This window comes from Drosophila yakuba, chromosome 3L (assembly GCF_016746365.2).
Source record: "Drosophila yakuba strain Tai18E2 chromosome 3L, Prin_Dyak_Tai18E2_2.1, whole genome shotgun sequence".
NCBI classification, from domain to species: Eukaryota; Metazoa; Arthropoda; class Insecta; order Diptera; family Drosophilidae; genus Drosophila; species Drosophila yakuba.
In genome coordinates, this window is record NC_052529.2 from 17533705 (window position 1) to 17561200 (window position 27496).

At 42.8% G+C, this 27496-nt stretch overlaps 1 protein-coding gene and 1 long non-coding RNA gene across 9 annotated transcripts; one reads left to right on the forward strand and one right to left on the reverse strand.

Moving 5' to 3' along the window:
* The first annotated feature begins 321 nt into the window (after positions 1–321).
* Positions 322–27159, forward strand: LOC6534426 (tyrosine-protein kinase Abl). Of its 8 annotated transcripts, none has more exons than XM_039374009.1 (10): positions 322–1416; positions 17000–17053; positions 19222–19765; positions 19831–20246; positions 20323–20909; positions 21219–21489; positions 21548–21668; positions 21732–22069; positions 23065–24693; positions 25042–27159. In XM_039374009.1, the coding sequence occupies exons 1-10, from the start codon at positions 1086–1088 to the stop codon at positions 25554–25556; spliced, it is 4806 nt and encodes a 1601-aa protein (XP_039229943.1). In that variant the 5' UTR covers positions 322–1085; the 3' UTR covers positions 25557–27159. The 8 variants fall into 8 exon arrangements, with proteins under 8 accessions (XP_039229943.1, XP_039229940.1, XP_039229944.1 ...); XM_039374011.1 differs by having other exon boundaries at positions 323–1416; positions 21732–21820; XM_039374006.1 differs by having other exon boundaries at positions 23065–27159.
* Positions 3513–4982, reverse strand: LOC120321472. The gene is made up of 2 exons (XR_005561101.1): positions 3944–4982; positions 3513–3835 (listed from the first exon to the last, which is right to left on the reverse strand). It is a non-coding gene; the product is annotated as an uncharacterized LOC120321472 (long non-coding RNA).
* Positions 27160–27496: the final 337 nt, after the last annotated feature.

Consider the following 27496-nt stretch of genomic DNA (forward strand, 5'->3'; position numbering starts at 1 on the left):
GCGTTGTAAAATCAATAGAAAAAAAGGATACATAAGCAAACCAATATAAAACATTTCTTAGGAAGCTAAAACATTAATCCAATTTGCTTTAAACGTTTGAATTTTAGTTTTTTTGAATTGCCTGTAATGAGTGTTCAATATTATGACGTTTTTAGCACTGGCTTGGTTAACGAAGTTACGCACCCAACTAATCGGTGTCCCACACCCATCATTAGCGTTAGCCGAGTTTCTTACCCGACCAGCACTGCCAACGCGTTTGTGATGGCTGAGCAATATTATCAATATCGATATGTCTATCGGTATGCTTGCTAAGAACGGTATGTTTAAACGACCGACGAGCGGTCACACGAGTGCAAGTTGGATTCCAATTCGATCCGTCGCGGTGCGTTGAAAAAATGCACAGATGTAGATAAATCAGCAACCAACGCTAGCAGATGAGATACAGCTAAATCGTCGCGAAAACCGATTAATTTATCATGTCCAGCGGATCCCCCTGCGGATCAATTAAACCGTAAAAAAGGAGAGCGAGCGACCGTGAAAGAGAGAGAGAGGAGTAGCCAGAGGCGGAGGCGAAAGACAAAGTGCATTTTCAGGGCGTGTTTTTGAGACCCCCCTCGCCAGCAAAGCTCACCCAGCCTCCCAGCGGTCGACAAGAAGTTTGCCGACACAACATTTTGCCAACATGCTGCAAATTCGCAAATTCACCTGAGCGGCCAGTAGAACAACAAATCAGATAAATCGCAAACTTCCTTTTTCCTCCGTGCGTGTGTACTTCTGTGTGTGCGTGAGTGTCTCCAATCTTTTTTGTCTACTCCAAAAACGCAGAAAGAGAAAGAAAAATGTGTGCGTGTGTGTGTGTGAAATAAATTAAAGCAAAGCAAAAGGCAAAACGGCAAATAATTGAGCAAAAGGCCAAGAGCGAAGAGCTGAAGCTGAAGTATATCAAAAAAAGCAAAGCAAATAATAAGTAGTAGTAGTAAGCGAATAAGCCGAAGCACCAGGAGCCGAGAGAGGAGGAGAGCGAAAAGTGTACAAGTTGTTGTTGCTGCGCAAGAGCGAAAAACCACCCAACCACCCACTGGCAAATGGGGGCTCAGCAGGGCAAGGACAGGGGCGCCCACTCGGGAGGGGGCGGCTCGGGGGCCCCTGTCAGCTGCATCGGCCTCTCCAGCAGCCCAGTGGCCTCCGTCTCCCCCCACTGCATCTCCAGTTCCAGTGGCGTCAACAGCGCCCCCCTCGGCGGGGGCTCCACGCTCCGTGGCTCCCGCATCAAGTCCTCGTCCTCCGGCGTGGCCAGTGGCAGCGGATCAGGGGGCGGCGGTGGATCCGGATCGGGGCTGAGCCAGCGCAGTGGTGGACACAAGGATGCACGCTGCAATCCCACCGTGGGTCTCAACATATTCACCGAGCATAACGGTAAGTTCCTTCAAGTGTTGGATAACGGGCATCGAAAGCATGCGAAGTACACAGAGCGAAATGCATATTTTCTAAATTGCAATGGTGCAACGCCTTTTTAAGTCAAATTAAATGAAAAACATCTGTATATAGAGCACGCTAAAAATAATCTTTTAAAATTAAATGTTTGATCATTTTGTGTTTAATTTGTGTAAGCTTAACTTATTTTTTATTGGTGTTTCTTTTTTTACATTGGATCTTAGAAACATGCAAAATCGTTTTCTTGCACATTGTAGTTTGAGTTAAAAAGGCATCAATTGTAATAATCTTGTACCAAATCAATCTGTTTAAGAGTTGTGCGACATATGAAATTCAGAGGATGTACAATAAATACAGATTCTGAAGTACACAGTCTCATTCACCTACACACTAATTAACAAAAAAGCGCATGATGCATCCAAACTCAGGTGTAAATTCCATCATAGTATTGTGACTTTTCTTATTATCCATAAAAATGTTTGTTGCAGTATGGCAAATTGCTTAGAGTTGTATTATTTCACATCCCACAAGATATCAATACTTAAACATACATAAATTATACGACTTCATTTCAGTTGGTGATGAAATCTTTCAATATTTCGAACCACAAGAGTAACTAACTAAAGACTGTTTTCCATGGGTCAATAAAAATATGAAAAATAATACAAAATTGCAGTGCACCCGTGACTAAATCTCTTTTGTAAATATCATGTAAATTTTGATTTATTTGGCAGTTTGTGCTGCACAGTGTTGTTTTTATTGTTCATAAAGTGCAGTCCTCTCGGCTTTCTCTTTCCCCTCTCTTTCCGTATTATCCCCGCTTTTCCTCTATTCACGCTGCTTTCCAATTGAGCCAATTTCTTTTTCCTCCATTGCTTCCGATTATATTGGAAATTATTGTTGTTATTGCCGGCTAGTTTCATACTTGTTGTTGCTTTTCCGCTGCTTTTGTTTACTGGAGAGAAAGAGAATGAAGCAGAAGGAAAAGTGAAGGAGAGAAGAGAAGAGAGAGCGCAGCACGCGTTGCTGTTGTTTTTGTGCTGCTTGGGGCGGTTTCAATCCCTATTTGTGCTCTCCATCATCCTTTATCCTCCGGCCTTCTTCTTATTCCTACACCCTTATCCTATCCCTGCCACCCGCACAGTGGTTGAAATTGCGACCCACAACTCCGTTGACCCACCCCCGCTGACATATTGCCATTTCCTTCACTTTTCCGCCTTTCCAACGCATTTCCCCCGCATTTTTCCTGTCCTTCACGCACTCACGCACATTTTATTTGCCTTATTTTCCTGTCCAATTCTGTTCTATTATTTGCCCTGCCTAACTGCATAATATTTCTTTTCCATCCTCCCCCTTTCCGCATTTTCCGTCACCCACTCATTTAGAGACTTTTCCCGTTGCTAATAGCTTTTTTATGTCCCTGTCGACGACGTCCTACCACAATAGGACCCAGAATCGGGTGGCATTCGGGATTTGGCATAAGACTACCGGAAAAACATTTGTCAGGTTATAATAGTTAAAAATCCCTAGACTTTCTTGTTATAAAAAAAACAGCACTCTATGTGAGAATACATTTAAAGGGTAAATATTTCGGTTTCGTGTCATTTAAATCGTTTTTTTTATTCCCCTGACAATTACAAACATTTTTGCAACAGCTGTTAAAAAATAAAGTTGCCCATCAGTTGTGCAAATATGGTCGCAATAGCTATTAAAGTTGGCTTTTTGCGACAATCAGTTCCTAAATTTATTATATCCATACATTGCCTTTTTTTCAAAAGTTGAAATTTCGTTTATTTTATTATTACTTTTTAAACATAAGCCCTACTTGATATATTTTCAAGTATTTCCCCAGTTTTTTTCGGGTTGAAGTAAATACTTGAAACCCTTATTTTTGCAAACCATTCAAGTTGGCTTCCTCAAAGACCAAAATATAACGTATCGATTTTCCCTTTGGACTCCAAGCTGCGCCACATTTCCCAGATGATTTACTACAATCTGTGGATTTTCCTTCGTCTTCTCAACTGGAAGCCATTTCTTATCTCGCTCGCGCAGAGCCTTCCGTCTCAGCAAGCAATTTGTAATCAATTAATGCCATTTTTATTATAATTAGTCGCTTATTGTGTGCACTTAAGTGCGCTCAATCTCTCAGCTGAGACGCTGATAAGCCGGTTTTCACATAAATATTTATTTATTGACGCTACTATTGAGTCATCGCTCCGTGCAATATGTATTCGCTCGTCATCGGAACATAAAAACGACATTTTCCAGCTTCGTGCGGTGTGATTTCCCACACAGAAATTTCGCCAACGAAAATGCACATCTATTTGCCAAACTATCTGAGTTTGTCCCATCCAAAAAGGTCGAAATGGGGGCCTGCAATTGCCTTTTTCGTGTGTCTGGCCTGCGAAATGCAATTACAGAATTACAATGTAAAAACTGTGTCTGGCTCTGCAGATTACAAGCCGGCACAAACCCCAAAAACAGAAACGGAAAGCCCGACTCGACTCACCGCAATTGTCAGCCAGTCCGGGTGGATCTCGGACTTTCAAGTGGGCGAATTGGGGGGAAAGTCGCGCTACGCCTCTCCGGCTCAATCAAAGTTAATACAACCACACACGTAACTAGGCACAGTGGGCTGCAGCCATTATATCACTTTAAATTTATTGATAGCTATAGCTTCTACAGCTGTTAATCTCAAGAATCAACAACCTGTACCCTAATTTAAAAGGGAATCAGGTTATTCTGCGTAAAAAAGTCTCTCAAAAGGAAAAGTTATAAGAAGAACGTAAATGAAATTCTTCTGCTTTGAAAGATAAGAAAAATAATATGGCATTCTCCAGACAAATTCCCCATCTCCGACGTAGCAAAGGCAGTGTTCAGAAGTCGTGGGCGTTGTGCTAGTTGCAATTGCAATTGCAATTGCGATTTCATAACCTTGTTGTTGGTCGTAATGCGATACAATGTAATTAGATACTTTGGGGCGGCAGTTGCATTGCCGAAGGGACTGGATTGTGTGTCGCCCTGGGAAAATGCCACAGAACCGGTGCTGAAGCAGATGCAGATGCATATGGAGACGCCTCAATGGAGTTGCCAATTGCACCCAACTGCGTCCCGCTGGAAATCCCGAGCCACCATAGCCATCATAGGCACCACTTTGCAACCAACTCACGCAAGTTGACGTCTCAAAAATAGACTCAAGTGGGAGAGAAGCCACAACTCTTTCTATCGAGGCGAAAAAGTGCACGAAGTGCGTTTGTCACTGCACTCACAAAAACATGTTTTACACATTCCTCAACATTTCTGCAATTGAATCCTGGAATTTCGCTATATCATCAAAATATTTTGCAATTTAACAAGTGTTTGATAACATTTTACAGTTACCTTCATTCGGTGCAATTTATTTTGACCATAATAAATAAATACACTTCGAAAAATGTACATATGAGTAATTGGTTCGTCTTATAACTATCAACTCTTTTATCATAATTTACATAGCAATAGCAAAATACTTTTTACGATCAATATTGTAAATTAATTATAATTATATAACAAATGTATATACATATCATTAAAGAAACTTAATAATAAATACATTTGTATGCTCTTTTGAGATTTTATGTTTGTTTATATTTTATGTTTATATTTTGATGAGGCAAAATGCTAGTGCGCAAATCTACAGAAATGTTCAAATCATTCTCCTCAGATTTTTTCACAGTGTACTTCACTCTCCTCTATCTTTTTCGCACAAGCTGGGAAATCCGAGTGTGGTGTTGGTCTCAGTTTGCCTGACATGCAAGCGGCAAATTATGAGCCGGGGCAAATGAACTTTTCACAAGGCTAACGGGTGGCAGAGGGGCGGAAAAAGTGGGCGGGGCAGGTGGCACACAGGTGACGCAGCAAGGAGGAAAAATGTTTGCTCTTCGGCTTTACCTACCCCCCGAAAACCAAAAACAAACGGAATAATGTACACGTCGCATAAATATTTCCACAATGATTTTATGTGCTCAAACATAATTGTCATAATAATAAAGCACTCAGGAAAAGGGAAATCGGGGGAGGAATCGAAGGGCGGGGGTTCCACATATCGCAGGCGTTGTCTCCATTACCACTTTGTGCCACAAGTCTTTTCTCTTTCGCGGCTGCACTTCTATTATTAGCCCCAAAACGAAATGTGTATCTTCCATGCTTTCAGTTGTTATTGTCGTTTTTATACAATTTCCTTTGGCGCTGACGGAGATTGAAAGTTGGAGGAGTCGTAGTCGGAGTCGCTGATCAAGGGGCGTAGTTGGGATAGTGACCGACAGGGGTCTTGCACAAACTAGTACAAACCAATGGGGATTAAAACAAAAGTGGATGTCAAAAAAAATAAAAATTTATATGAGTAAGAATTTGTAATTTAAAAAAAAAATACTATTTAATGTAAAACGTAATGATTAACTTGAAATATAATGACTAGACCAAGAATTAAATAGAAATAGTGAATTCATACATTGTTCACATGAAATTTCCCATTTTTGTCCTTGGTTAAATGAAACAAATAAAATCTTCTACAATTACAGAGGGTTTTATTTTGAATTTGTTAGGCTTGAATATTAAAAAAATATTTTGTTCCAGTTGCGTATGAATAAATTAGAAACTTGTCGCTCATAATACTATGCTGCTTTTTGAGGCGCCCCCTTGTCTGACCTTTGCCCACGCCCCTGACTTTCACCAAGGCAGCAACAAAGTGCACAACTCTTCACGAGGTTATTTGCATGTGCACCATCTCTTTCTGTCGCGGTATTTCACCAGGCGAGTTACGAGTTATATATAGTTTTGTGGATGTTCCTGTTTTCGATCAAGCTCGTAAATCCTTTCGTGCTCCATGCTCTTTCGGCATCGGAATCTATTTGTTCTCTTTGTTTTTTCGATGATTGCATGCCCTGCGCTTTGATGTTTTTTATATTTCTATTCTTAGACCTAATATGACCTCCTCTTTGAGCGCCCGCCCCCTTTCATATGTGGGTGTGTCACTCCAGTGGGAACAACAAGGTAGCGCCAACAGCTGTTCAAATTCCAATTAGACAGTCGTCGAACAGCTGTCAGTGCTCAAATAACAGTAAAGTTATATGCCAAGCCAGCTTTTTCCAATTTAAAGAATTTCGCTGGATTTAAACTAAATTTGTTCTAACAAATTAATCCATTAGGAACTCGGGCATTCCGGTGACTTTCGTGGAGACTTTACGATCTGTTTATGTGGCCATAGATCATCATAAATCTGACATCACCGCCGTTTCAATAATTTCCCCAATCACTCTAAAGTCTATTTTCCTCATTCATGTGACATTAAGTTCGGTTGATTGCTTAACTTTGGTTTTATGTAATGCGCCCTCGTCTTCATTATTTCAATTTCGCATTCCCAGTGGAGCGTTTCCGCGGCCACGCCCCCAAAGTTTTCGCCCACCGAATCGCTGGCCCGCATTTTATTTCTGGCTACTTTTCCCCCGAGGTCTTTCGCCCCATTGAAAATGGTTTGCATAAATTAGCTGACGAAAAAGAGGGAAATTGGAGAAAAACAAACATAATTTGTGAAGAAAATATATATGTATATTTTCTCAAGGGGGAGTGCGCATAGATGCCCCCAGTATAACGGCAACTAATTAGAAGCCAGAAGAGGTTTCTTTCACCCCGATTCTCTATTCATTTTCCAGCTTTGAGGTCACAAGTATTGACGCCACTTGATTGATTGATTGACACAACACTGCTCGAAAGTCTTTATTTCTCTGTGTTGCCCGTGGTTAGCAATTCAGCAACTCAGGAGGGGGAATCGCTCCACTTGATATATTTGCCATACGTATTTTCAGTGTTTAACTTGCAATCGCCGAAGGCAAACACTAATTCCCTTTGCTCGCCCCCCCTTTTTTTCACATTTTGTTTATTAAATTGAGTGCATTCCGTCTCGCTCACTCTGTCTCTGTGTTAAACAAGCCAACAAGGTCATATAAATCAGCAAATAAAACTTTTCTCTTTTTAATATTATTATTTATGTTTATTGCACCCAGTGCATGGCACAAACATAAACAATTTAGTGTGGCCCATGCCCATTGAGCAAATACAGTAGCTTATCTCTCATGGGATTTGGTTGGGTATTTTTAAACAAATTATTGGTGTTTACTTTGGGCAAAGAAGAGCTTGCTTTACATATTGAAATTAAATATGGGTATTACAGCTGAGCTTTACGATTTATTATCACTCGTTAATTTGGTTATAATATCAATATAAACCAATAAGGAGAACTAGAAATTAGTCTAATTTAGTTTGGATTCCCAATAAAGTGCGGTATTATAATTATAGTTGTAATGCTGAGCTAAAATATATATCTAACTATTGAACAAACTAACACACCCAACAAAATGCAAGTTCAAAATGCCAAAATTGTGCGATAGATAGGCTGCAAACTGCATCTGAAGGCTCTAATTTCCCGAGTGCTCACTGTGGAGCAGAAGGCGATTGGAAACCTGTTTCTGGTTCTTGTCTTTGCGGGAATTGAATCCATCATTGAGCCATGAGAAGTAGAAGTATAAAGAATCGGATTCCAATTCCGATTCCGAATCGGCTTCTCACTTCTCGTTTGCAGTACCTGTCTCTATCTGCAGGTTGGATTGCATTCGCTCCAATCACGTTCGCAATTGCAACTGTTTATGCGATCTTATGGGTTCTTTGGGGGGCAGCAAACACTGCTGCTGAGGGGGATGGAGAGGTGAGGTGGGTGGCCAAAGGGGGCAGCATGGCACGTTCACAACTTTGGATCTCCGACTTGCAGTGACTTTCATATACATATGTACATATGTATGTATGTTAAACCCAAAGCCATGTATATAGGCACCTTTAGTTCAAGCTCCAGATTGCGAGATGCAGCGTGAAGTAATCTCTGCAAAAACAGCGGCAACAGCAGCAACAAAGGCACCAGCTGCTGCAGGTTGATTGAATTTTTTCTCCAGTTTCCCAGGTGGGGCATAATCCCCTAGAAGAGCAAGAAGAAGTCGCACAAATGAGGTGTGAAATGAATGAAGTGCGAAACATTCGCACAAATAGTGAGAACGAAGGGTAGCATTCAGCTGTGCAATTGAGCTTTAAGCTGCTTATTCTTATTTAAAACTTGAAACTGCGATTTGCACTATCTGAGGATATGGTTTTAGAGTCCATTAATACTATTCATAAATTACGATAGATTTAATCACATTAATAGAGGGGTTTGCTATTGCCAAGACTTAAAAATCTGAAAGCCTTTTAAGTGATATATTTCCAAAAAAGAAGTAATATTAACATGCACTTTAACTTGACAACAATAAAACGCCAATACCAAACTATTATCTTCAGCCCGTTTATGATTTTACCCAATTTCTTTTTCATTTAGTTTTCATTCTCTTGCCATGAATACCCCATAATTGCGTTTTCACTCCATTTAGCCAATGGTGAAATTTGACCGATTCTTTTCGACGGCTTATCAGTTTCTCTCCAAACCACGTAAGTGGACGGCTCCAAATTCTATTTGTTTTCTTTTTCGCCAAACAAATTAATAAAATTGCCAGCCGTTTAAATAGCGAAGAGAAAAGAAATGTGTGCAAAAGAAAAAGCATGACAAATGCAAGTGCAAAAAGAAGGGGAAAGAAGGTGAAACCTGTTTGTCTGTTTTGCCGGTGGGATCCCAACAAAGAAGTGCCTCCTTCTCTTTCATTGCGGCAATGCTGTCCTTTTCTCTCCAAACAGCCCTGTCTCTTTCTCGCGGTGGTCAGTGAACCGTTGACCGAAAACACGAAGCTGCCAAAACATGCCTAAAAACAGATGATAACCGAAATGTAAGGCGTCAATTTGAAGTTCACAAAGCAGTTTTCAAAAATGTTGAAAATTGATGCGAAAATTAATTCATATAATTGCCTCGCCGGGTTTCGTGTGTCATTTCCTCTTACTCTCTTCTTTTTATACCCTTCTAATGGCATTTTCTGAATGGAGCTTTCACTTAAATTAAAGAAATAAGCAAACACTTATTTTAAGAGTTTACAAATTTTTAAAAAACTGTGTTTATTCAAAGAGTAGAGTTAAAAATTAAACCGTTGCATAAACTTGTATCCCATTTCTTTAGTTTTTTTTTTTAAACAGGAAGTACAACGAGGGTATTTCTTTCGGGCCTTCGTTTTGAGGATTTTTATGCTTCGCTCGGATGGTTCATTCAGAAGTTTGTTTGGCCTTTGTCTGGCGACGTCTGTCAATTTTTATGCCGTCTGGTAATATTTAAACGACATCCACATCCGCGGCAGCCTGTCGCTCGTCGCCGTTCGTTTCATTTCATTTATAGCAATTGCACTGGCTTCCAAGAAACCGAGAGGCCGGCAGAAAAGGAAGCGGGCAAAAAAATGGCAGAAAATGAAGTAAATGAATCACCAAGATGGTTCTTTTATGCACTCATCATACATAGATATCTTCCTCTGCTGCCTTCACCTGGGCTTTAAATAGTTTTCCCCGTCTCTCTGGTTTTTCAATTTTCCAGACTTTCCGACCTTTTTCCCTGTTGATTTCGCATTCTGTTCTCACAATCGCGATAAACGAACCTTTTTCTTTTGAAGAACTTGTCCTGTCGCGAACAGAATGAAATAGTAGAGATTTTCATCTGCCGGGCGAAATTTAGCTGTGGGAAAACCCGAATTGGTTTTTAAAATGCTCAACTTGCTGGGAAGTGGGGAAAACTAACCCGAAACTGTCGAGTCATTAATTACTTGTGCAATCCTTATCAATCGTTCGTTCACCTTTCGTTTCATTGGATGTAAAGGCAGGTGGGAAAAATCAGCACAAGTGCTAGACTTTCACTTTGCACTGGCTTTTCGATTTTCATTGACCAATAAAAATAAACAAATCAAATTTGAGAAACAACTTTGTTAATTGCTGACTCAATCGATCAATCATTTTCATGGCAGCCAGACAAAATATAAAATTATAAGAGGTTTTCAGCGATTTTACAACAAATTTCCCACTTCTCCACGCTCGACTTAAGTTAAGCGCCGAAAAACGAAAAACGAAATCATGAAGTAAAAATAAGCATGAATAAAAGCGAAAAATAGTTGAAAAGCAGACACCTGAAATGGAAAATCATTAGCTGTGAAAATGGTAATTATTATTACTATAAAAGCAGACAGGCGAGAAAAGTGAAAACAGTGACTTTGTTTCTGATTTTTTTAGTGCGTAATTAGTACGAACAAAAATTTCTTAATTTACAATGCGGTAAGACCTCGAGTGATGTAAACAAAAGTTGGACACTGGAAACAGCTACTATTAATACGGAAGTAAAAAAAATCAAATGGAAAATATTAACCATTTTGACGTAGAAACTCGTATCGAAGACAGTAAAGTTGTATAATTTATGCATCATTCCCGCAAAATCGCACCCAAAAAGTTCAAATGATTTTTGTTGTCTGGGGAAATTCGGAGTCATTACCCATTATCCAACAATTAGCCAGACAAACGAACGGATATGCGATAGACGTGGCCGGCGGGTTACGTAAAATATATAAATGGTTTTGCGACAATGACAATGATAGAAATGAACGGGGAAAACCAAGGAAATAGAAAAGGGACAGCACAAAACCGAGGAAAATTGCGCGCATTAAAAAGCTTTTAGGTCGGCTGCCATAAAGATAATCAAATTTTGTTTGCCGAGTACCGAGTTTACATTGATTGGGTAGGTGGAAAATACATATTTCTGTATATTTACCACTGGTTCAACCGTAATTACACGCTTGGGCAAACGTACAGGCATTTAAGTTGATTGCACTTTGATCTCTCAATTTCAATTTTTCTGTATTTTTCGGCAGCTTTCAATTGAGGAATTACGTAAAACTCGGCGACAAAGGTTAATTTGAAGCACGCTTTCGACTCGAGGCGGAGTTTCCCAAGGTTTCATCTCTATTTTTGAGTTGTATATGTTTTTACAATTCCGAAACAATGCGAGTTTTCCGCCCACGCACTTAAGACTTCTTTTTGTGGCTGTCAAACTTTCCCAAGAGTTGAATGCAAAGAAAATAATTCAGGAATTCCATCATTGTGTCCAAGACTTTTATTCTCCATCTGTTGTTTTGGCCCCCTACTTTGACTTTGACTTTTATCTCCCCCTGAGAGCTTTTAATATTTGTTTATCTAGAACTGGAAAAAAGAACACATTTTTATGGTCAAATGCTTTTTATCGCCTGCTCAAATTTATTATCTGAGAAATGTATGCCCACGCAAAATGTTTGAGTATGTTTCCCTGCCAGCTGACATGCAAATGAATAAGTGCAAATATCTAGGAAAAAAGTATGACAAATGCCTGTTCTCTCCCCGTTTGGCCATAAACAATAAGCCATAAAACATAAACAAAACAAAACAGAGCACCGCCGGCATACACGGAAACCAGAAAAAGGCAGGTCCAAAAACGAAGAAAGGAAGGAATACCTAACCTGAATCGAAAAAACAAACAAAAAGAATCATGAATGAATATCGTGTGTGAATTTGAAATAGTCTGGTCCATAGAAAAACATACGGTGGTCAGAACCAACAACCTCTAAATTATGACAATGCTTTGTATTATCTTTTAGATATGTTGAAGTTGTGGTGTCAGTTTCATAAAGAGCGTAAGTGCTATTTAAAATGTATATAGAACTTTGTTGGATAAAGATTTGTCGTAAATAGTTTCTTTACTTTTATTTGGTTATTTTAAATAAAATATATATTACTGCTTGCAATAATAGGACCGTGAATTTGAAATAAAACACCACGGTCACACTGACTCTTGCTGTTAATCTGAAATCATTCTTGATAGCAGATTAAGCAGATATCCAAAACACTTCTGAACGACGCGGTTTTCCTGATCATGTCATAGATAACTCGTTCTTCCCACTGTGCACACTGAGTACGCCGAGTGAGTCATTCACTCGACACTCACAATTGAATTCCGACTCTTTGGCCAACGCGTCGTATTAGCTTTTTTTCCTTTTTCCCTGCTCTTTGGGCTCGTTCTGTTTTGTCATTTGCATAGCCACACAAATTGTGCATGCCAATGGTTTTTGTGCCTTGTTTTGTTTGCTTTCTGGTCATCGTCGACAATTAAAAGTCAATTTCATTCACACTAGACAATGGAGACGGACGGGACCCTCGGACACGTGATAATGGACACCATCAGGGCAGAATGGGTGAAATTTCCTGTGAACCTAGCAGACTGTAATTGATAAAGTTGCCCGATATCAAGGGCCCAGATTCCGCTCGAGATTACTTTGAAGGAAACTTTCCCCTGCGCATTATGAAAAGCCATGGAAAAGCAAAAATGTTGCGGCTTTGTGAACTTTGCAGCAAGGACAGTAGCGATGCACATGCAAGGGGACCTGGATCGATAGGACCTTCGCCACAAAATTGCTACCTCCTCGTAATCCTACGGAGAATACCCTGGAAATATGCTGTGTGCCATATCGGTTACTTTATTGCTTACGTAGCATTTCCAGAACTCACTTAAACCTCGTTGTGAAAAGCTGAAGTGAGTGATGCAGCCCACTTAATAGATTTCTTTCTTGGGATACTGCGTAAGTTCATACCTTAGATACACAAATATTTTGGTTTATTTTTATAGGGTATTAACAGCTTCGTTTCATAGAGTGCAGTATGCGTCCATTCATGTGGCTTGTCGCAGCGTTTGTCCTTCACCTTATCCCTTTTATCCCCACCCCTTGCCCCTGCGCCTGCATTTCGGGTCCTCCGGTGGCCTGGATGCTGGCATTCAATTAATTTGCTGGCGGTGATGCGATTTTATGGATGACACTCATCGCCCGGCTGTGGCGGAAAAGGTTTTCATTATTGATTTTTGTCCCACCTTTTTTCGCACCGTCTGTCTCACTTTAATATGTATTTATTGCACTCACTTGATTTCCATCAAGTTCCTCGCAAATGCAGGTCTGCGGGGACTCAGAGGGTGCACTCAGAAAAATGATGAGTTTCTAAATAAATTTGAGTAGAAAAATATATATGTAATTATTAGGCAATACAAAAATTCAATTAAATTGCCTCCTGATCTGCGACACTTTTAGTATGCGTACTTTAATTATAAACTTTAAGAGTTTATTGAAACTTTCAAGCACCTCTCAGACAATAATGAAGTACCTCGCATATATTCTATTGAGTGTGATTATGATTTTGTTCGGAGTATGCACTCAAATTGCAGTTTTAAGTGCGAAATGCTTTTTACTTTAAAGTGTAAAGGAGATCGACTGCTGCGTCACACGTCACATTAGGTTGCATGTACCCTCGACTTTGGTCCGTTCCCCGCGGACCCCGCGTTACGAAGACTAGTGAGCCTTGGGTGCGGAATCCTTAGAAAAGTGGTAAAATACCCTGCGGCCAAAGGGGAAAGTCGAGGGGCTTGTTCGTGCAAGGAGGAGGGTCGCCTTTGTCAGCCAAGGGTGGATTTCATATTTAACATTTTTTCTTTGGTCCTTTTGCCAAGTGCAGGGCCAAGTCCTGGCCACCTCTGCTCCCTGCTGCACCCCTGACACTCCTTGGATCCTTCGGGCCTCTGGCTCTTTGCTTTTACATGACTTTCCTTTTGTTCCCGCATCTTCTGTTTCGCTCTGGCCACTCGCCATCTCTTTCGCGGCTCGTAGTTTTTCGCACAACATTCGCACTTGGATGCAAGGGGAGAAACTTGATCGCAAAACTAGGGGTGTAAAACCTAAAAAAAAAGAACTAATTAAATTCTCTCACATTTATTCCTGTATTTCCTACAAGTTTTTGTTTGCCCCGTCAGTTACCAGTTGCTTTTTTCTCATACCATATCAAGTAGGGGGCATAAAACGGGAAACTTAAATTCCCAGATAACTATTTAACCATATGCTGTTCTCAAAAGTTGGGCAGGGAAAACTTTGGCTTTGTAGGTTAATTTCTTCATGTTTCCCTAACTATGCCCCGTTTCAATTTCCCTTTGGGGCGTATTTGCTGCTCTAATCGGGTCTGCCAGCTTAATGATCTCAAGTTCCGTTCAAGAGTTCCGCTTCAAAAGGTATCATTAGGCCATACAGAGATGAAAAATGCATTTTACTTTGAACAGCTGAAGAAAAAATACATAACTAATTATTTCTATTGTTAACAGTATTACTAAAAATGTTGTCTTTTATAAAAGTTGCACTCTTTGGTCTTTCTCTTCCCTGAAATAGATTCAAATTTTCAGACCGTCCAATGTAATTGTATAACTTTATTAAGGTGGTACTAAGGTTGACTTCCTTAATGCCAGTTTAAGGTTTTCCCTTTAGCTTAATCAAATTGAAAGGCAAAAAAAACTGAAATCAAACCCCCGAGAATTTCCCCTACATTTCCCCACTCCCCGGCGCTGCAACGGAAGCCAGAGAAATGACTAATTAAATTTACACCGTAAAAGTTTATTACTGCTGACTGGCCACGCCCCCTGCCTCTTTTGTGTACATGTAGTTACACTCGTTTGTATTCGTACATATAAACGTCTGGATGTCTGGGCAAGAGGCCAAAGGCAAAATGTGAATGAAATCCAACAAGTAGAGTAAGGGGTGCTAAAAAGGGGGGACGAGACCGAGGCCAGCTGAAATCCCTGCCAGGTTAAGACACAAAAGCCCTTGAGCTGAAAACACAAAAATACGTAGAATAAACCAAGCTAAAATAGAGTTAAAAAAAAGTAACTAAGAGTCTAAGCAGAACGTGCTGAAATGCAATGAGCGAAAAAAAAGCGAGCAAACCAGAAAGCGCCACGAAAATCAAACCCGCAGCAGAACAAGTGCATGAATGGCCTGTGTGAATGGATGACAGACTGAGCGAATGAAATAATGAATGAGCAGTTGAAGATGCATTGCCATAAATCACACATTGAAGCTCGATTTGGCTGGGGAGCGAACAGCAGCACTATGTCCACAGATAACAAATGGCAGACACATCAAGTTTAATGCTCGCTGGACAAGGACGGACCATCAAACAAAGGACGGATACTTCAGAAATCTCAAGATACAATTCGCAATGAGTATCCGTTAGAGCCAAGGCTGTAATGAAAAGCTTTCAATACTCGATGCGGGATATATATAGTTGCATTTCTATAGTACTTTGTTGCAGGAGCACATACCAACTATTTGCCATTATGACTACTACTCGTAGTTAACAATAGGTAATTTGAAGGTCTTCAATCAATCAATCTTTTTATGACAACTGTTTGACTTAAAAGTTTTAGTGGTAGTACTTTTGATGATGTTAAAATAGGGCATTGTTTAAATTACAACAGCGTTATATAAAATACATGATTTTGGATAAAATGTCTTCTAGGCTCAGTACTATAGCTTGTTTATAAAATAATCGTGTAGTCGAGTTTCCAAGTTCTTCTTTCGCGGGTACTACTGTATTTTCTGTATCGGTTCATAGTTTGTGGAGGGGTCTGCAGCTGCTGATGCGGCTGATTCCAATCTGTGCTTACTCAACACACTTACTTTAGTCTTTGAGTAGTTGCGGGCGGAAAGTGGGTGAATTGGAGGCTTGGGAGGTGCAAGTGGGTGCCAGTGGGTGGGAAAGCGGTACCGCGCATCATTTCACTCGTAATCAGCCCTCAGCTCGAGATGCTCCAAATTCACGCTAATAACCTGCATAAGCAGTCGCTAGATGGCGGATGTGCATGGCTTGAGACATGTTTCTATCGCCATCTCTGTCTCCAGCCATACCTCCGCCTCTTTCCCTCCCAACATGTGTACAATTTTTGTGACTTTAAAGTTCATTGGACCCATTCCGCTTGAGCAGCAGCTTAAGTTCTCTGAATGGGGCATATATTCCCCCGTTTTTTCCATACACACTCCCCTTTTTTGTCAAATGTCTAGGGGGCGTGTTACACTGAAATAAGTGATTATATTTCGGCAATCGGGAGGGACGCCCTTCCTCTAAAATCAACTTTTGTTAGTCTTAATCTATTTAAAACATTTGTAAATTTAATTATGTACAAAGATACTATAGGTCTGGTCCTAATTGTATGGAAATTCGATTTCTAAGCAATGGTTCTTAAGCTGCGACAATCACATTTCTTTCAGTGTGCACACACTCGCACGTTGGGTATTCCAGAATCACCAAGACACTTTTCACTCAGCTGAGAAATTACAGCACTTACTGAAGCCATCATCTGGCTGGTGTTGTTATAACTCTTCTTCTTGTTCTGGCCGGGTCGCTAATTGGCCTTTCTGCGGTTGCAAGACTCTCTAATCTGAAATGCCTCTTCGCTTTTGATGTCATCCATCCGCTAACTGTATAGTTCGCTGTTCATGTGTTTTCCTATTACTTACCTAGAGTTATGACTAAGATAATTGTACTTAATTTAGTTTCCTTTTTATTTTGTTTGTAAAACGTATTTTTTTTATTTTTGAGCCTCTTCGGACTTCCATTGTAGTTCATCGCATTTGCCGCCCATCGTTATTAGATGATAACATGAAAACCTGCCTGCTCTATCCATAGATAATTTACCAGTTGGCTGACAACCCGCCTCTCACCCAAAATCTTTCTGTTTCTTTCGTTTCTGCAGGTACCAAGCACAGCTCTTTTCGCGGCCATCCAGGCAAATATCACATGAACTTAGGTAACAACCACAAAAACTTCAACACACCATCCAAAAAACATAATACCAATGTAAAGTCCTCAAACAGTGTCATTCTTAATAATTAAAGAGCGGTTCCCATCCGATGATTGGGGTATTCTCATTATGTATTGCACGATGATATTGAGGTTTGTCAACAGTGATGAGAAGGCATCTGTACTTCAGATATGAGACATTAACTTCTCGAAATAAATATATATTTATGTAAATATATTTTGTTTCTTATGGTACTATGTACTTAGTCATATTTGTACTTAATAAGATTAATCATCAAGTTACAAATGTATTTGGGTGTATACCAACTTGTTTGTGAAGAAACGCCAAAGGAATAGAGAATATAAGTTTAAGTTTTAAACTTGGTATTTTGCTAAAACTAACATCTAAACAGAATTGCTAAGATTCGTTCAGACTCGTTATGGAATCCCTCGTAAAGCCATTTAGCTACAATTATGATAATTGCAACATCCACAGCTGACTCAACATCGCTAGACTTCCTCGATTACCCCTAAAAACTGAGTCAATACCAAATGATTCTCGATACCCACGCCCAGAAAAACAGTTGCCCACATGAGTCATTCCGCATACTTTAAAATTGGATGTCCGAGATTGCATATAAAGTGGGTGTATATACTCACCGGCTAATATTCGGTTGGGGGATTAGACGGACAGACCAGACCAGACCACCATTGGAGAACCGTACATTTCCGCTTTAATCTGTCCCGATATATTCCCTTCTGTGCCCCAAAACCCACTCCACACCTATTACTCGCTATTAATATTTCCTGTCTCGCGCGCATAAATTAACAGTGTGCGCTGGGGAACCCTTTTCAAATGCAATACAATATGATTTGGATCGGTTTATGACTGCTTAGCACACCGACCGCAAACCAAAGATTCCCGGTCTCTGAATGACTTCCACTTCATCCAAATTTATGCACAATTGTGCCCATGAAAGTGGAGAATTTTTATGCAGCGGAAGTGTTTGCTTTGGTCAAACAAAACTCGCACGCACTCGAAAAAAAGAGTGGGAAAAATGTAAATTTGTACAATTATTTCAATGGGACACTGAGGCGAAAGTCTGGTTTCATTTCAAAGAGCACCCTTTTTTAGAAGCTTGCTTTGGACAGGTTTGCATCTGACAAGTTTGCTGGCGCAGTCCATCAAGCGAAACTTCATCTCGAAATGGGCCGCAATATTCTGTGGAGCAACATTGTAAATGAAAATGGGCTGGCAATTGATGTGAGACGAACAGTAGATACCTCTTAATGTGATACACGTAGAATTGGGGGTCTTAAATTCTATACTAACAATCTGTTTTGTTCAATCTTTACTTCTGAAGGTCTTTCAAAAGGTCTTTTCCTTCCGGAATGCATCCCACAGATTAAGCTATGTTGCAGGGAGCATTCCGGCCATGGATACGCGGTTAAAAAAGAGTGTGGGAGGCGGAAGAAAAGAACGACTTTGGGGGGACACCGAACCGACTGACAATCAGCTAGAACTTCCCACAATAAAATGCCTCGTTGAGGGATTCCTGGTCCACCGCTGGCTGGCAGACCACGATTTGTGTAATTTTATTCCGCTTAATGCATAATTTATTCCATTCCCTCAATGGAGCAGAGACTTCCTCCGATGCACTCCGATTTCCCCGCTGGCCTGCACTTGCTCCACAAATTGCCCGCATTCCTCGAAGAGAAACAGGTTTACCTGCATTGTCTTCTCTTAGTACACCATAAAAAATGTGATTTGCAATGATGCCCCCAACAAATGGCATGTAAACACACTGAACTTATCATCAAAGTTTCGTTAAAAATGTAATTGTACAAATTAGAACAGACATACAACTATAAAAACACGATTATACTACTACTCAACCTCCCATTTGATTTTAAAACCGCAAGCTAACCAAGCGTAACATTTTAAAAGTTGACATTGAGATGTGCCGTAGAATGGTAAACAACTTGCCGCTTAGCCATGACCTAAGATAATGAAATTACACATCAATACTCTATGCGAAAAAATATATTTCAAATATATTAGAATATTTAAAACAATCAAGTTTTACTGTTTCTTAACAGTGTAACCACGCTCTAGAATTTTGAATTCATGTTTTACCACCTAATATTCATCTTCTCCTTGGCTCTAACTTACAGAAGCCCTGCTGCAGTCGCGTCCATTACCTCACATTCCGGCCGGAAGCACGGCGGCCTCTCTTCTGGCGGATGCGGCTGAGCTGCAGCAGCATCAGCAGGATTCCGGTGGACTGGGACTGCAAGGCTCCTCCTTGGGCGGTGGTCACAGTTCGACTACATCCGTGTTTGAGTCCGCACACCGGTGGACCTCGAAGGAGAACCTGCTGGCCCCCGGACCTGAGGAGGATGATCCGCAACTGTTCGTGGCGCTGTACGACTTCCAAGCCGGCGGAGAGAACCAATTGAGTCTGAAGAAGGGCGAGCAGGTGCGCATACTTAGCTACAACAAATCGGGGGAGTGGTGCGAGGCGCACTCGGACTCTGGAAACGTGGGATGGGTGCCCTCCAACTACGTCACGCCGCTCAACTCGCTGGAGAAGCACTCCTGGTACCACGGACCTATCTCACGCAATGCCGCCGAGTACCTTCTCAGCTCCGGAATCAATGGCAGCTTCCTGGTCCGTGAAAGCGAAAGTTCACCGGGTCAAAGGAGCATCAGTCTCAGGTGCGTATATAAGCCTATTCATTGGAAATTGTTCTTTATTAATTTCCCCATGGTTTTTCAAAAAGATACGAGGGTCGCGTCTATCACTACCGCATCTCAGAGGATCCCGATGGGAAGGTCTTCGTCACCCAGGAGGCCAAGTTCAACACTCTGGCCGAGCTGGTGCACCACCACAGCGTGCCCCATGAGGGTCACGGCCTGATCACTCCGCTCCTGTATCCGGCGCCCAAGCAGAACAAGCCCACTGTCTTCCCGCTGAGTCCCGAGCCGGATGAATGGGAGATCTGCCGAACTGACATCATGATGAAGCACAAGCTGGGCGGGGGGCAGTACGGAGAGGTCTACGAGGCCGTTTGGAAGCGGTACGGCAACACGGTGGCTGTTAAAACGCTCAAGGAGGACACCATGGCGCTGAAGGACTTCCTCGAAGAGGCGGCCATTATGAAGGAGATGAAGCACCCTAATCTGGTGCAGCTCATAGGTGGGTATTTATAAATTTGCACTCAAAAGTTGTACTAAGCAAGAGGAAATGCCATTAACATGTTTCCTCATTTCAGGTGTTTGCACCAGGGAACCGCCGTTCTACATCATCACCGAGTTCATGTCGCACGGTAATCTGCTGGACTTCCTGCGCTCCGCCGGCCGCGAAACGCTCGACGCAGTGGCTCTGCTGTACATGGCCACGCAGATAGCGTCGGGAATGAGCTACCTGGAGTCGCGCAACTACATCCATCGCGATCTCGCTGCCCGCAACTGCCTCGTGGGCGACAACAAGCTGGTCAAGGTGGCGGATTTCGGACTAGCACGCCTGATGCGGGACGACACGTATACGGCACATGCCGGAGCCAAGTTCCCGATCAAATGGACCGCACCGGAGGGTCTGGCCTACAACAAGTTTAGCACTAAGTCGGACGTTTGGGCCTTCGGTGTCCTGCTGTGGGAGATCGCCACGTACGGAATGTCGCCGTATCCGGGCATCGACCTGACCGACGTGTACCACAAGCTGGAGAAGGGCTATCGCATGGAGCGACCCCCAGGCTGTCCGCCGGAGGTGTACGACTTGATGCGCCAGTGCTGGCAGTGGGATGCCACCGACAGGCCCACGTTCAAGAGCATACACCATGCGCTGGAGCACATGTTTCAGGTGGGTGACGTCGAGGTGTGGGACGATGAATATGACGATGATCACGATGATCATGACGATGCTGGCGAGGAGGCGAGTGACTACGACGGCGACGACGACGACGAGCTCCACCAGAACAGCGGCAGCATCCACAGCCATGTGCATAGCCATAGCAATAGCCATAGGAATAGGAGTAGTCATAGTCATAGCCACAGACACCGCCACCACCTCGTCGACGTGCTCTGATCGCTCGAGATCGAGGGTGCAGCAAGTAGTGATAGCAATAATGAGCCACATGGTGCCCATCTCTCCTTCTCCGCTCCTCCGCAGGAATCGTCCATCACCGAAGCGGTCGAGAAGCAGCTGAACGCCAACGCCACCAGCGCGAGCAGCTCCGCTCCGAGCACATCGGGCGTGGCCACCGGCGGAGGAGCCACAACCACGACGGCGGCCAGCGGCTGCGCTTCCTCATCCTCGGCCACCGCCTCGCTAAGTCTTACACCGCAGATGGTGAAGAAGGGTTTGCCCGGCGGGCAGTCCCTCACGCCGAACGCCCATCACAACGATTCGCACCAGCAGCAGGCCAGCACGCCCATGTCAGGTGAGGAATATCCCATTGCGCAGTGCTTTCTTGTCTTAACAGTGCCATGTCCTTGCAGAAACCGGCTCCACTTCCACCAAACTAAGCACTTTCTCCAGCCAGGGCAAGGGCAACGTCCAGATGCGTCGCACCACCAACAAGCAGGGCAAGCAGGCGCCCGCCCCACCAAAGCGAACCAGGTAGGACCGCTTATCAGGATGAGTTGATCAATAGTTAATCATCTGCTTTCTATCTATTCATAGCCTGCTCTCGAGCAGTCGGGACTCCACTTATCGCGAGGAGGATCCTGCCACCGCCAGATGCAATTTCATCGACGACCTCAGCACGAATGGTATACACAAATTGAAAACTGCCAACTATTTCAGCCAGACCCTCTCTAGAAATTTCAAGACCCAAATTCCAACCCACCATACACACCAAATACGTACACAACTACAACAACAACAGTCCGTACAACAACAAACAGTACCACTGCCAGTACAGCAACAACAACCACAGCATCAAAAGCAGAAACAACAACAGTATTCCATTAAGAAATCGTCCTCCTGCAGTAGTTTTCTTTACGACATCCTATTTCGAGGTATTTTGTCACCGGAGTCCATAGCGAGAATCTCCTTTTCAAAAATTGTTTACGTTTTATATTTTGGTTCCTGTGTTATTTGATTCGTGTTACTTGTTCATGTTTATGTTTAATTGTAATTGGTTTGTTAGTACTTACATATCTTCCTGCGTTTAGTGGTTGTTCATTGTGGAACTCCTTCATATTGGATATCCGCATTGGTATTTTCTAAATTTAGTTTTAAAGTTCTGTTCGTGTCGATGATTTCCTAATGTATCGTCTTTTTTCTGCCTGATCTCTGAGCATTAACAATTTTCATTTGATGTTTCTCTAACCATCTCCAAATTTATTATTATATAGTTGTTATTATTTGTTAGTTTAATTGCTTTTATTTATGTTGGTGCCTGTTAACACTTAGTTGTTTATTTTTAGTTATAACTATTTTAACTATCATGTGTTTGGTTTATATCCTTGAAAGGCAACAATGAGAAATATTAGTATTCTTTATTATTTCGTCTTTAACTTTATCAGCTTATGTTTTTCAATAAGGCTTTTCAGACTATGGATCCTATATTACGTAAAGTAGGATGGTTCTAAGAATATGGAAACTTATTTTTAGGAAAACTATGCATTAATGCATTCTTTCAAGGTTATACCAGATATTCTCCAATACTCATTACTTGTTAAGTTCATAATTTGGTGTTTTCTAGTTTTACTCGCTCGACAAACATCAACGCACACATACACACCACAAGACTTTGGTCAGGATTAACCCATATCCAAGTGCCAGTGATGGGAAGTACCTAGACCGGTGCTTTAAATAATCTCAAATTGTTCTATAGCGAGATATAAAAACAATTTTTAATTAATTTTTAATTCTGAAAAGTTAAGGTATTTCCCATCACTGACCATTAATTTCACCCAGCATCCAGCACCTGGCACGAAGCATTCTATTAACCACTCACTGTGCATCGAGTCCAAGTTAATCGTTCTCATTTTACCATTTACTCTGGTAGGATTAGCACGAGACATCAACAGTTTGACGCAGCGGTACGACTCCGAAACGGATCCGGCAGCCGACCCAGACACAGATGCCACCGGCGACAGTCTGGAGCAGAGTCTGAGCCAAGTGATAGCCGCTCCTGCCACCAACAAGATGCAGCATTCTCTTCACAGCGGCGGAGGAGGAGGAGGCATAGGTCCTCGATCCTCGCAGCAGCACAGCTCCTTCAAGCGTCCGACTGGAACACCCGTGATGGGTAACCGAGGGCTAGAGACCCGGCAGAGCAAGCGGTCCCAGCACCATCCACTCGCTCCAGGTCCCGGACCGCCAGCAACTCAACCGCATCATGGCAACAACGGTGTGGTAGCCAGTGCCCATCCCATCACAGTGGGAGCGCTGGAGGTGATGAATGTCAAGCAGGTGGTGAACCGCTACGGCACACTACCCAAAGTTGCCCGAATCGGTGCCTATCTGGACAGCCTAGAGGACAGTACTGAGGCTGCTCCTGCTCTTCCGGCCACTGCTCCTGCTCTGCCACCAGCCAATGGACACGCCACGCCTCCGGCTGCCAGAATTAATCCAAAGGCCAGTCCCATTCCGCCACAGCAAATGATCAGGAGCAACTCGTCGGGAGGTGTGACCATGCAAAACAATGCGGCCGCCAGCTTGAACAAGTTGCAGCGACATCGCACCACTACCGAAGGCACCATGATGACGTTCTCCTCCTTCCGGGCCGGCGGTTCCAGTAGCTCGCCCAAGCGGAATGCCACGGGAGCTGCATCAGGAGTACAGCCAGCCCTGGCCAACCTTGAGTTTCCACCGCCACCGTTGGATTTGCCTCCACCGCCCGAGGAATTCGAGGGGGGACCACCGCCTCCTCCACCGGCGCCGGAGAGCGCTGTGCAGGCCATCCAGCAGCACTTGCATGCCCAGCTGCCAAACAATGGCAATATAAGCAATGGAAACGGAACAAACAACAACGACAGCAGCCACAACGATGTAAGCAACACTGCTCCCAGTGTGGAGGAGGCCAGCTCCAGATTTGGAGTGTCTCTGAGAAAACGCGAGCCCTCCACCGACTCCTGCAGCTCGCTGGGCAGTCCACCCGAGGATCTCAAGGAGAAGCTAATCACCGAAATCAAAGCGGCTGGCAAGGATAGTGCTCCGGCCTCACAACTGGCAAACGGATCGGGCATCGCAGTGGTGGATCCTGTCTCCCTGCTTGTCACCGAACTAGCCGAGAGCATGAACCTCCCAAAGCCGCCGCCGCAGCAGCAAAAGCTGACCAACGGCAATGGTACTGGGTCCGGATTCAAGGCTCAGCTGAAGAAAGTTGAACCCAAGAAGATGAGTGCGCCAATCGCCAAAGCGGAGCCGGCCAATACCATCATCGACTTCAAGGCCCATCTGCGCCGAGTGGACAAGGAGAAGGAGCCGGCAGCTCCAGCTCCGGCTCCTGTAGCCGTAACAAACAATGCCAACTGCAATACAACGGGCACTTTGAACCGGAAGGAGGACAGCAGCAAGAAGTTCTCCCAGGCGATGCAAAAGACTGAAATCAAAATCGACGTAACCAACTCGAATGTGGAGGCGGATGCAGGAGCAGCGGGAGAAGGCGATCTCGGCAAGCGACGAAGCACAGGTAGTATTAATAGCTTAAAGAAACTGTGGGAGCAGCAGCCACCGGCGCCGGATTATGCCACCAGCACGATCCTCCAGCAGCAGCCGTCGGTGGTAAATGGCGGCGGAACACCAAATGCTCAACTGTCTCCCAAGTACGGGATGAAATCGGGAGCCCCCAATACTGGTGGCACTCTTCCAGCCAAGCTGGGCAACAAGCCACCACCGGCAGCCCCTCCACCACCGCCCCCGAACTGCACCACCTCCAACCTCTCCACCACATCCATTAGCACCTCTAGTAGAGATTGCACCAGCAGGCAGCAGGCCAGCAGCACAATAAAAACCTCTCATTCAACGCAACTCTTCACAGATGACGAGGAGCAGTCGCATTCGGACGGTCTGGGATCGGGAGGCCAAGGAGCAGCAGACATGACCCAGTCGCTGTACGAGCAGAAGCCCCAGATCCAGCAAAAGCCAGCGGTGCCACACAAGCCCACAAAGCTGACCATCTACGCCACGCCCATTGCCAAACTGGCCGAACCAGCCAGCTCCGCTAGCTCCACCCAGATATCGCGGGATAGCATTCTGGAGCTGGTCGGACTGCTGGAGGGCTCGCTCAAGCATCCGGTGAATGCCATCGCCGGATCTCAGTGGCTGCAGCTGAGTGACAAGCTCAACATCCTGCACAACTCGTGCGTGATCTTCGCGGAGAACGGAGCGATGCCGCCGCACTCCAAGTTCCAGTTCCGGGAACTGGTCACGCGGGTGGAAGCACAGTCGCAGCACCTGCGCTCCGCCGGCAGCAAGAACGTCCAGGACAACGAGCGCCTGGTGGCCGAGGTCGGTCAGTCGCTGCGTCAGATCTCCAATGCGCTTAACAGGTAAATGATAAGACGGGGGATGGACGCGCCCGACCAACATCAGGGCATCTGGCTGGATGCCGAGGGTAACTTCATCAAGCGCAAGTGATCGGGCCCCAGTCTGTAGACCCAATCATCCAACCACACCATCCCCCGTGGAAGCAGAACCGGAAACGGAAGCGACAGTAGCAGGCCGGAAACAGGAGGAGGAGGAAAAACAGGAAACGAAACTTCAAGCCCAGCGAAGAAGAAATGACAACTACATCAGCAACAGCAGCAACTAAAATCGGAGGAGGACACCTATGTATCGTACTTGGTAGCGTGTAGTAGTAGCTTCTATTATATATACCCATATATATCTAGTCAGATCTGTGCAGAGCCCCGACGAACGCTTCCAGAAAAACAAGAAATTAGAAAACCGTAAAAAAAAACAAATGAAATCATTAAACAATGAGTTGCTAAGCAAATTTGGGTAAGGTCTCGCGGGAGGATCCTTGTTTTTAATTGTAAAGTGAGGGCACACCTCCCACCCACTCAACCCCTTTCCAACCGCCCCTCAAACGTATTCGCGCTTCGTTTGTTTTATATACATAGAAAGACACAAGACATGGCTTAAGAATGAAAGGAAATATATTCATAGAATATCTCAATAAACTTAGTAATTACAAAGAAAACGCAATGCATATATACATATACATACATATATTTACATATACTAGTCGTAAAATGTTTTATTATACCTATACATTTACATACTTCTACAAGATAAAAAGATAAAGATATTATATTATATGATACATTTAACGACCACAAAACTCCCCCTTTAAGAGAATGTAAACGATGGAATGGAAAGCGAATGGAAACTTGACACTTCTTCGGTATGCGTAGGCGCGACTTCTTTTCGATCGTGTGTTTTAAGCCCCGCAGTATATATGTCTATGATCATGATCTATATGTACTCGGCGTAACCATTACATACACAGTAGCAAAGCCCAAAGATATTATTATTAACTGATAACTTCAACTACTACTACTCAAATTGATTGATATGTTTAGTGGCAAAGACTATATTGATTTATGTTTAATCTATGTTCGAGAACGAAGCGCATCGAAATGCTTTTAAGACGTATACACAACCAACTGTAATTATTATCTGATATTTTCAAGGATTTTAAACAACTTTTATACGTAAACAAAAATCACATAAAAATTAAAAAAAAGAACAAAAACAAAACCAAATAAATTTATTTCAAAATAAACGAATCGAGACAGTCAGGCAGGCGAGGGGCAGCCTGCGATTAAAAATGCAGGGCGGTCGAACCTACAGATATAATTACAAATATTGATGTGCATACAATAAACTTATGCCTTTCCCTATAACCCAAAAGTCCTCTTCCTTGGCCCGGAATCGATAAAATGTCAAAAAAAAAAAAATAAAAGAAAAATGGGCCAACACAGCTGACGAGGCGAAAGTGAAAAGTTGCCCATTATATACACAAATATATTTCTGTAACTTCTATAATACACCAAGCGCCTGATAAGCGCTAAAGAATAATATCTAAAACGAAAAACGGATCAAAAACAAAGTACTTCAATGAGAAATAAAACGATATTTAAAGAATTCAAAATCGCTTGTTTTAGCGGGACAAACTTATAAAAAGTTTAATGTAATGGGTAAAAAAAATTAAAAATTTCATTATAGCAACTTTTATAATCTTTTTCATATTAAATGGAAAAAAAAACCAAGAAGATATTGCATGATTTATTTTTCAGTTTAGTTTAGTTTTAATTAAAACTAAAACACCGGATTACACTGCATACATAATATAAAAAAGTTTATATTACTTTAATGGAAATTATAAAAAAAAAAGGACATAATTATAAACATGTAAAATAATTGGTCATTTCTTAATTTAAAATTGAATTTATGTGTCGTGTTTAGTTGACGAACCTTCACAACACTGC